This window comes from Pholis gunnellus (genome assembly GCF_910591455.1).
Source record: "Pholis gunnellus genome assembly, chromosome: 1".
Lineage (NCBI taxonomy): Eukaryota > Metazoa > Chordata > Actinopteri > Perciformes > Pholidae > Pholis > Pholis gunnellus.
In genome coordinates this window covers 27,751,577-27,763,295 of record NC_136528.1, presented here as the reverse complement: position 1 = coordinate 27,763,295, position 11,719 = coordinate 27,751,577, and the positions used below count along the sequence as shown (strand labels likewise).

At 42.9% G+C, this 11,719-nt stretch overlaps 1 protein-coding gene across 1 annotated transcript; it reads right to left on the bottom strand.

The window, feature by feature from the left end:
• Positions 1-6,115: 6,115 nt before the first annotated feature.
• Positions 6,116-10,529, bottom strand: LOC306696245 (gonadotropin-releasing hormone II receptor-like; the record flags this gene model as incomplete). The annotated part of the gene is made up of 3 exons (XM_079159813.1): positions 9,972-10,529; positions 6,717-6,921; positions 6,116-6,597 (listed from the first exon to the last, which is right to left on the bottom strand). Exons 1-3 carry the CDS (start codon positions 10,518-10,520, stop codon positions 6,116-6,118), a joined length of 1,236 nt encoding a protein of 411 aa, XP_079015939.1. The 5' UTR covers positions 10,521-10,529.
• Positions 10,530-11,719: the final 1,190 nt, after the last annotated feature.

The window sequence follows — 11,719 nt, the reverse complement described above, 5'->3', positions numbered from 1 at the left end:
TTTTCTGCCCAACCACAACATTTTAACTGATTATAAGAACCTCAAAATGTGGAATAAATCACTACCAGTAAACCATGCACTTCCACTCAAGCGCTTCAACACATTAATTGTTTAAAGGGAAAGTTATTTTATTATTTTAGTGTCCAAAATGGAGGCTTGCACTCACTAACTACATCCGCAACTGTGGGAAACAATTGTGTATGTGCACCACATTATAGGAGGCAGCCTTTTTTTAAGTATTATATTTTGTGCAAGTATGCAGAACAAAATAGATAACACTGCTTCAGCTATGCAGTGCTAAAGAATATCCCTTCCAATGCCTGACTGACTGACTGAGCAAAAGTAGAATTACCTCAACCATTTCGCAGAATATGTTATTTTGAGTCCCAGAATAAATCACTTTATGATGGATGTTTTACTGAAGCAATTTAGCCCCTCAGCTGTTACCCTTAAACGGTGTTCTTTTCTTAATAAAATGAACCCTCTAAGAGAGCTACGAACAGAATTGACCATGCGTCAGCACACTGAATGTTGCTTGTACATGTTGCTTGGTCTATCGGGGATGAGTCTAAAACCCAGTGAGGTAGATCAGCATTCAAATTTCTTTCAACAGTTTACACGAGAGCATGCAGTTGCAAAGCCTCTTGATGCAGTTACGCTGCCTACCAAGGTTGATTTAACATCCCAAACCCAATTCACCATGAGTGATGAACACATCCATGACCAAGTTTAGACATAGATGGCAATCATCAGCTCAAATGTGCTCTTGAATCCTTATCATATCCTCCAACAGAGCCAACGTAACAGTAGCCATTACCCTCTGCTCCTATATATTACGAGACTAGGAGGATAAGGCTGCATGTTTTTCTGGATAGGACCCATCTGCAAATGAATCCAGACTGCAAGAAAGCAGCATTGCAACTATGGTGGTCTGGCGGGGAATGAATGAATGTGAGCACAATGTGAGATGTGTAGATGGGTGGGACAGTTGGGTGATGGGGAAAAGAGGGAGAGACTGAGGGAAGGATGGAAAACGTCAATAATGACGTGGGGCCTGGGGAATAGGGGATGTGTCTGAAGAGGAGGGCTTGAGGGACTGAGACGTGGAGATGTAAATCTTTAAAAGGGAAAAAGAAGCAGCGGGGCATTGTAGTTTTTTTGTATACTAATAACTAATAGTGCATTTGTGGAGACTGTTTTCTGCAGCTGGCTGAATATTTACTGGAGCAGCAGAATCAACTCAGAATATAAGACTGTTTTTAGGGCAACAGTGGAGGTCGACGTGAGGAGAGGTTTTCAAACTGTGAGAGCCATCTCTTCTGCTTTACTCTACAACATAACACGGAGCATGCCACTGTAAAACAGTCCACGCTGACAGACTTTGAAAACTCCTGGCATAGAAATGTTAAGCTGTACAAGGCTTTGTGTTCACACACGACACTTGTTAGTAGGATCTTTTCATGGAAAAGAAGTTGTTGACAAAGAAAAATAGAAAATCACCACACATCCTTTAACAACTGATTATCATGACCAAGGAGAAATGATGATTACATGTAACTTAGAATATAACTGTAATCTGACTTGATTTAATCAAAATGAATTAGAACTCAAAGTGAAGCCCAGTTCCTGATAGTGTTGACATAATGTCAAAAAGGTCACTATAGATTCCACCATGTCATGACCAAATCCAGTTACCAACGATTGTAGCTCCCTGCGTCTAGAAAATGAGGACTCTGCTGAGATGTGCCCTTCACGAATTTTTGCTATCTCTGCACTTTATCTGCACCAGTCTTTGACAGGGAAAAAAATGCATTAGTCTGCTGAGGGTAAAGTAGTTTAACTGCAGATAGAGTACCAAGTCTTCAACGGGGGTAAAAAAAAAAAAAAGCAGGGTGCTTTTGCTGGCACAAATCAAGCAAGATGTGTTGCACCTTCCTCTGAATTATATAACTGAAAGATAATTCAAAATAATGTTTTCCTGCCCAAAACAGACCCGTGGGAGCATAGAAAAACTGCACAGAAAAATCATAGTAATAACTTAGTGGTGAAGGCAGTGTGCACTCTGAGAAATGGGGCATTCTCCGGCTGCAAAATATGGGCTCTAATAACTCCACCGCGCTCATTCAAGAGTGTTACCGCACAGAGAAGAAATGCATTGTGACATACTGAACAGTCAGTGTTTGAATGATTTCAGCAACGCCTGGATAAGACAGCATCACTTTACTGTGTTGCACATCCTGGTGCTCCTATTATAGCTTCTGTACAATAAGAGCAACGTGTCTGTCAGTGACAGACGAGATTAAATCTCGCCTGACCCCACAGTCTAATTGCTGTACAATATGTACTCCATTGGCCATGCAATTCATGCAGGCCAGATAATGCAGGCAGGCTAATAATATCTCAGGCAGAAACATCATCGGACCCCGAGGGTGAGCGGTGGTGATTTCACCAGAGGCTGAAAGTTCCGGAGCAGAGCACTCGGCTGATCCAACGCTATGAAACAGCACGATTTTCAAATTGAAATTCTGGAAAGATAAAGCACTATTCACACGGAGCCACTGGTCTCTGACTCTGGACCGTACTCGAGTAGCTGTGTACACTCCACATACCCTGCACACCTGCGAGGGTTTCATATCGGGAAACCTTGGCGGCTGCAATGAGCCAAAGCATGTAGGACACGTCTCCTGCCTTTAGCAGCTGCCTCGTAGCGAGCTACAGGTGCGCGCATCTGTCCTGCGAGCCGGCACGACTGGGATGCACGTCGAGAGGAGGCCCGCGTGCGTCGATGTGCCCGTCAGACGATAGCGCTCCCGACACCGACAGGCCAGGGAAGGATCAGTGAGCAATGAATGAGTTGGCATTCTCCGCATGATGTAGGCCGAGTCCAAAACAATGTAAGCGATAACAGTCATCAAACACTCTATTTAAAAGTCTGGGCTGAAAATGGGATGAGACTGAAAACAGCTTCAGTATCGGTGATATATGGATACAAGTGACAAACCGGATTAGAAGCGTTGTCACGAGTGACCACAGCGGGGTGCTTGTTTTTACTTTCTCCCTTTTACTTTGCTCGTCAGAACGGAGTACAAGCCCAGATGTGCTGACTGCCCCGGTAACAGGGACACTGCTCCGGGGTCTCCAGAGGACTCAGTGGGACTGGTTACGAGATGACAAACATCAGCGATAAAATGTTCCTGTCCCCTGAGAGACCCTTCGACCATCCGCTCCATCCTGTTCACAGCAGTGTCACAACAGCAAAATGCACTATACTGCACTGCAGATGACGGGTGACATATCCCATATATTGGTTTATTCTGTTGATTTATGATGTATTATTAGAAATACTGAATGGAATTAAGTTTGACATTTTCGAAAAATTAGCTTTTCTTGATTCGTTAGATGTCCAAAGTAGAAAAAAAGTATGCCTATAACCTCTAAAGACGTGTCACGTGTCATCTCATTCACTGACAGTAAAACAAGTATTTGTGTTGAACATAGATGCAGGTATAGAGACTCCATGGGCGGATAAAGGGTGGAGGTTGGAGTAATTTATGCTTACCTGATATACTGTTGATCAAAAGTTTCGAATTAACTGTTATTTTGATGTTCTTCTTTCCTCTTTACTAAAGGCTATTTTAATATGGGTATGATTAACACACCAAATGTATTATTTAGATTTTAAGTAGTTTGGGCCCCAAAATAATTAAATCAGGGGTAGGCAGTTTTTTTTCTTTCTTTTTTTTGCGACATTGGGCAAAAATTCAATAATAACCTTTCAGTTTAATGCAATTCAAGTGAAAAACTAGACTCCTACACCTGTTTTTAGGCTTTAGAAAAATCTAGCACGTGAACGGTAAACTTTGGCCAATCACAGGTCATTTCAGAGAGAGGGCTTTCCTCTTGGCTGTTCTGCAAATTAAATATTCAGAAAGATTTTCCTGACACAAAAGTTGCTAGCCCATCATTGGTTTCCGGGTACTTATTTCTGGTCAAGTCGTGTCAGACGCTACCCTCTGATCAGAAGCCAAAAGATGACTGGTGGTATTCAGGTTGTCCAAACCAATGTTGGTATTGTAGTTAAATTAACCTATTTTCAAAGGTGCCTAGAACCAACTTGATGTGTTCGTTCACCCATCATGAAAACATACCAAATAGCTAAATTGTCTAACCTTACGGTTTATTGCATTAAACTAATCCTAAATCTTAATTTAACTGTTAGCCAAACTTTCAGCATCACACAATATATAAGTTGTGTCATAATTGAATCATTACGGTTCCATCTTAAATCCAATACATATAAATACATTGTGTTACCAATAATGTTATAACATTTAATAGAAAGTAGCTGCATGCTAACCGTTAGCCCCTACCTATTGGGGTTTGTTGAGGGTACAATATTCCTCAGCTAATTACCGCCTGTGCATAATGAAGTCTCATTCATCAGAAATATTAACTCCTTTAACAAAATGCCAATATTCACTCATTAATAATCTTCCAGTGACATAGTTTCTTTTTAACATTACTTTTTGTTGCAATTTATTTGGACACATTTGATGAGCATGTTTCTGAAATATGATACGACAAAAGCTTTTTCTTTGCTTCTGTTTACACTGTATCCAAAATACTTGAAAATAACATAATAAACATTCAAAAGGAAGGTGAACCACATCCCTTCATGTACCATTTGAACGATTCTGAGGGAGAACGGACCCATTGGTAACAGCTAGAGCTAAACAATTAGTTGATTATTCCATTAGCCCATTGACAATTTTGATAACCGATTAATCATTTTGATGATTGTTTAAGTAAAAATAGCCAAAGATTACATTGTTCCGTGCCTCTCAGTTATAAGGATTTTCTGCTTTCCAACTGAATATATTTGGAATTGGGTAGGTCCAGCCAAACATCTCATTTGAAAACACCAGCTTGGAAACGGTGATGAGCATTATTCACTTCATTTTATACACCAATAAAATAAATTAAGAAAATAATCACCAGATTATTCAATGACAAAGATAAATGTTAGTTGCAGCTCTATTGGCATCACTATATAATCCTTTTATCGGTTTTGTCCCGATGTACAGGTGAAATGAACACCAGTTAATCCAGAGAAATTGGATAATAAACAGCGGGAAAATTGTTCACATAATCCAACCAATGGAGTCCAATAAGAAGTGGTGGCAACTGCAGAAGTAACCCATGGCTTTAAGAATGTCTTTTAATACTGTAATCTGGATTAAAAGTGCCAGGAAGTCAGCAGCTGTCCTGCATTTCCTCCACATTATCACTGCAGGCAGTTATTTCTATATTGTTGCAAACTGTAAAGAAAAAGAAAACATAAATAACTATTAAACTTGTTTCCAGGCCATTGCTTATGATGAATAAACGCAAACCTTTTCAAACTTGTTTTACACATGTGCACTGCAGTAGCATGAGGAAATTTCACAGAGGACGTTTTTATGTCCCTGCATGAAAAACACTGGAGTGAATAATGAGCTGCTTCAGCTTCCAAGGTCCTTGTGTTGGTTGTGCATGCTGCAACCTCACTGTCACACTGATTGACTACACTTGAATGGGACAGGGCCCTCGTTAGAACATTAACGAGGGCCTCGTCCTTTTCCTTCTATGACATAACGGACAATTGATTCTTCGTTTTTCCTAATGTAATAGACTGGATAATGCATCTGATTGACTTATTTTCTTCTTTTGTGTTGGTTACAAAGGAAAGCTCTCAACCTCCAACATCATCTAAAGCTTCCTCACAGACATTTCGGCAGTGTGTGTGTAGCTGCATGCACGACACACTGAAGCTTTTTCCACACTGGTAAATGCATATTGTAAATGGCGAACTCGTCTTAAAATAGGAGCCACACACAAAACATCAAACAACTCTGTTTAGTAGGTTCATAAAGATGTGAGGTAAGCCTTAAGTAAGATGGACAGCCCCAAAGACAACACACAGAGAGACACATCTAGGTGATGGATTTTCTTTAAAGTTTTCAGACTTATTCTACACACATACGTTAAGTTTGATTGTGAAATACACATGTATATGTACAACCCTGAAATAAAAGGTGAACCAGTTCCATTAGCAGTGTCAAGTTCCTGCTTCTACTCATATTGTGCTCTCAGCACTGAAATGGCACGGTTGTCCTCCTTTCCCTCGACTGGATAGAGACCTGGCTTCAGACAATCTGGGCTCAGCCCGTCCACAGTTGCGGCCCTTTTCACCGGTCCTCATCCCTCTCTTAGAGGGCAAAGCAGCAGCAGTGCATTTCATCTCGCGGTCGGACATCACCGCGGTTTTGCGGTAGCAGCTCCTCAGCCCCTTGCGGAAGCGTATGGTGAATAGACCGTAGATGATGGGGTCCAGGCAGGTGTTGAAAAGCCCGAAGATGAACAGGATGTGGGTGAGGGAGTGGGAGACTTTCCCCTCCAGGTCGTCCGGAAAGAACCAGTACCACAAACCCAAAAGGTAGTACGGAGTCCAGCAGACTATGAAGCAGATCACTATGAAGATGCTCATTTTAAGAGTTCTCATCCTGGCTTTGGGGATGTTGTTCTTGGAGCAGCGGAGATGTGGCTCATTGGAGGCCACTGGAGGAAAGAGAGCGGGAGAGAGTATTAATGGATGGATGGCATGTGAGCAAGCAACATGGTTACAAAAAGGAATGCATCAAATGTAGGGTCAGGAAAAGACTTAGCTGTGAACTCACAGTTCCTTGTCGTCATCCGTTTGGAGATCTGGATGAAGATCCTGGTGTAGCAGATGATCATCATGATGAGCGGCAGCAGGAAGAGGCAGGAAAAGGTGAACATGTTGTAAGCCGTTTCCTGCCAGTGAGTGACGAAGCTTCCCCTGGTGGTGCACTGAGTAAAGTTTGCTGGATATGTGATGGTCACATTATGGAAAATGAACATCTGAGGAAATAAAAATGGAAAAATATAAGGTTAGCATTTTGCTGGCGGCAGCTGTCATGCAGTTTCTTTTGCAGAGGTGGGATGGAAAGATTAAAGCATTATGTTGGGGTTTGACCAAATAGCCCAGTATAGGAATTACATTCATGTAGGTCAAATGCCAGTGTTTGGTGGAAATTAATAATTACATATTTTAATATAATATTGCTTTTTTTCCTCCAACCAACAGTCCAAAAGCAAAAGATATTCAGTTGACTAATCTGCATTAAAGCAACAGCGTATTTGTGTATTTTTGCTTGAAATTGTTTTTTTTAAAAGGATGGATTAATTATCAAAATATTTGCAGATTACTTTGCAATCATTTCAGCTGTAATCTAATTGCATCTGTGTTGATATTGCAGGAATTTCGGATTCAAGCCACTGACCATTTCAAAATGTTGCCATTGGCTGTACTCCAGTCTTTTGCTGGACATTCTGTTTGGAGATTGAATTGCACCGTATCGCCATCTCTCCCCCCCCCCCCTCATGAACCTGATCATCTGTGTTACATGGTAGGCTGCCATATGTCTCACTGTTTACCGTAAAGCATTTATACCATTAGGATTAGGGATTCCCATCCTTGTATAACTAAATGATGGAGCCACTAATCCCCAACACCGAGACCATTTGGGCCCCTTGAAACACGCATGTTTGCTTGCATCAAAGCCTCTATGACAGGGGTGGCCAACCAGTCAGAGACCAAGAGCCACATTTTTTACTGTTACCGCAAAGAGCCACATCATACACATGGGCACACATGAACATCACCCTATCCCTTCCTCACACACACACATACCTTTGCTCAGCCAGATTTATTGTAAATGTCACACACCAATATGATAATGACAGAAATTGACTCCTAAGACCACAGGCCAGTCATTTTCAACAATGAACATTGTGTACACCAGGGGTGTCAAACTCATTGTCGCTCTGGGGCCACATCAGCATCATGGTTGCCCCCAAAGGGCCGGTTGTCGGCGGGGGGGGGGCGGGTGCTGCTGCTGCTGCTCCTTCTTCGTCGGCGGGGAGGGTGGCTGCTGCTGCTGCTGTCACATACGCTGGTGGAGGTGTGCGCGGCGCGTGCGGATCGGGGAGGAGCTCCGCCTTGCGCGATACAACGGATATTTGTAAATTGTCCGACTTTTACATTTTTACTTAAAGCGGGGCTTTCAAACAGTCCGTCTCGGCGTTAAATGGGTCGACGAGGAACGTAATCTGTGGCCGCACATGCGCGTTTGACGAAAATACCGTATTTAACTCAAGCGAAGCGAACACGAACATTAAAAAAACACAAATACAAACTTCGATATGAACGTAAGAGCCGCATGAAACCGGGCAAAGAGCCGCATGCGGCTCGCGAGCCGCGGGTTGGCCACCCCTGCTCTATGAATTGCCACATTTGATGTAAATGCACAGAGATGGAGAGAGCATGATGAACCGTGTATAGCGATTTTAATTTCCTCGAGCATGTGTGGATCACCCACACATTAATACCTTTATGAAACTGAGATAATGCATGCAGATCCTATAATCTGAAGACCTCACTGTGATACTGTTCGGGGGAAAACGAGAGAGAGTTCAAAACATCTCCTATAACCCAGCACTTCTCTCCAAATCCGTTGCTTCCGTCTTTTGGACCCTAAGCCTTTTTTTAGGCCTTTTCTCGAATATTGTAACCCATACAAAAGAGACTACAATTCTGTAACTACAAGGTCTATTTTAAAAATTGTGATGCTTGAATAACACTAGGGATTGTGAGATTTGATGAGATGAGTAAATATTGTGTATATGTTACTGGTTAATAGTAGCTGAACACAGCAAACACAGCAAACAGGGAAAATTCCCAGGTTCGTCTGAAGAAAAAGCACTGTAATTTATTAAATGAGGCCCTGGCTAGCCTAAAACATTCCCAATTCATAGCACAAATGGTGCAGGTGCCTCACAAAAAGATTTGGTGTAAATAAAGTGAAGCAAACCCCAGTTATAGGTGTTTATCTAAAAGAAAACATGCCAAATTCTCATTTTCGAACCAGAATTTGTAGCTGTTCCATTGTACTTTTATATACTTTATAATTATATATTTCACTATATTTCACTTTATTTATCACTCATATTGTACAATCTATCCTAACAGAGCTGTTTGGCATAATTTTGGCATAATTCTAACCCATTTTGACCCATTTTGACCTGTCATATCTCTCCTGGATGTCTCTGTCTGTTTGTCTGGAGCGCTTGCTCAGGCTCTGCTGGGCGGATCTTGTCATGAGACCACTCGTTACAACCAGGTGCTCAAAACGAACACACTCGTGTGTTCCATGAAGTGATTGACAGAATTTTCAAGCCCCAAGCCCCAAGCCCTGTGTATGATTCGCCGCCGGCATTCTGACCACCATTTTGGCTCAGATGAACGGAGAAATGCCATTTTAAGTTCCAGACGTACCCACTTAGCAGACGAACACATTACTAATAAGGAATAATTGCGGATTTCACCGTTTTGGCCCTCAAAACCGACTCATGGTATGATACAGTTATAATATTTTTCGCAGTGTGGGAGTTGTGCTTTCTGTGGCTTGTTGGCTGTAACTCCTGAACGCTTTGACGGAGAGTAATTTGGATGATACCGTTGAACTCTGTGTGGAATGCTAATGTTGTTAGCAGTGTGATATGCCGGGTTAGACGCTATGCCCGAGATTAACGAAGCATTCTCTGAGTTGTTGTCTTGCCGGCTGTGGCGTAAAATGCATGATATTGTGGCGAATCTTCTTAGTTAGTTAGTAGAATAGCTTATAATGGTGTTTGCAGTGTGTAAAATGGTTAACGTGATTACATTAAGGAGACTTTTTTCGATAAAAAAAAAAAAAAAATGTAATTTCTTTTTTAAATTTCTTTATGAACTTTGCTTTCTACGACGCTCTCTTTGGTTAAAAATCTCGCTCGCTAAAAATCTCGCTCGGGTCCAAGAATTATCTCAACCAAACGACCTGTCTTGTCCAACCAGTGTCCCCTGGCCTTACCTGAGGGATTGAGAACAAGGCGCTCATAGTCCATGCCACCACCAGCATAACCCGGTTCCTTCTCCGTGCCATGCTGATGGCCAGAGGGTTGAGAATGGCCGACTGTCGGTCCAGACTGATCACCACAGTGACAAAGGCACAGGAGTACATGGCCTGCAGCTTAAGGAACATCAGGAACCTGCAGGCCAGGTCGCCGGCCATCCACTGGACGGTGATGTTCCACACGGCGTCCACGGGCATCACGATGAAGGTGACCAAGAGGTCGGCCGCAGTCAGGTTGATGATCAGCACTCGGACGTGGGATTTGCGCTTGTGGCTATTAGCCGCCCACAGCACAGTCAGATTGCAGAAAGTGGAAAGGCCACACAGGATGAAGGTGACGATCACTCTGACTTTAGCCGCCATGGAGAAGGTGGGCAGCCGCGGCGCTCCACCGTCCACTGACGTCCAATTGCAGCATGGAGGAGGCAGCCAGTCACAGCTACCGTCAAGGTCGCACCCGGAGCTCTGCTGATACGCCATGACCGCAGGATCGCAGGAGGCGTTCATTTTCTGACCCTCACCAAGGAGTCAGTGTTTGCCGCTCAGCTACATGGGAGGCCGGTGACGGCTGCGGGAGGGAGATAAGGCAAAACACATCTACATGAGCCTTTTGCGTGAAGTTGGCGCAACATATTCATCTGCATGGATTTGCATAAGGAGGCTGAGACAATAGTTCTGTGAGCAATAGAACACATCTCTCTCACTCTCTCCCTCTCTGTCTCACTTTGTTGCTCACTGACATGGACAGATGCTACCCTTTGTGCATATGGGGGTCTCCAGATTAGTCAATTTACAGCAACGCCAACAGCAACACCCGACAACCAAGTTACTCACACTCCAACGGCGATATTCACTTATTGGACAAAATAAAACATGGTTGTTTGGTATTCATGATACAATCATCTTTGATAGGGAAAAAATTAAAATAAACTAAAGTTGAATTATGGCTTCTAATTTGCATTTTTCCCCCCAACAATGCAAAGATGGAAGCAGCAGTTAAGTCTCACTAGAATACATTGAATTATTACTATCTTGAATTAAGTTTGGTGATCTTGATATCAAGAATGCTTAAAAACAGTAACAGGGCGCAACAAAGGGTCACATAACAAAATACTGTATGTTACAGGAGTACACTATTTACACAATTCCTCTCTCTTTCTTTTCTGCAAAGCAATAATGCAAAACAATATCTGTATATTAACATATAAATACAAGAAATAGCCGGAACAGACTCACATCTACGCACATGTTGTCGTGGAGCGATGCATTTCCCACATCAGATAGTGATACAAAAAAAAACCTCTCTGGAAGTCCCCGGACCCTCCTTATGATGAGCACAGCACCGAGTTTCTGAGTAGTCTCCGGTCCTCCCTCTCGGCTTTTACCTTGGCTTCCCCCGTCAAGAGTTTATCAGACGCAGCTCGCTCTCCCTCCTCGTGTGCGCGTCCGTCGCTCTGTGTGCGCGGCTACGAGCGTTCTCCGCATCCCAGGAGCGTCAGTTCGGTGAGCTCTGAGCTCCGGCTCAGTTTAGTTTCTAATTTTAACCCTGGCCGGAGTCAATTTGATGAGACACTGCAGCCCCGAGTAGCGCCACCAAACCTGCTCGTTATAATTGCAGTAATTATGTGCTGTAACGTCACGCGACGGTACAAAGGGGAGGACAAAATCACAAGAATATGCGCAAAATAAACGAAAGTAAGACCATG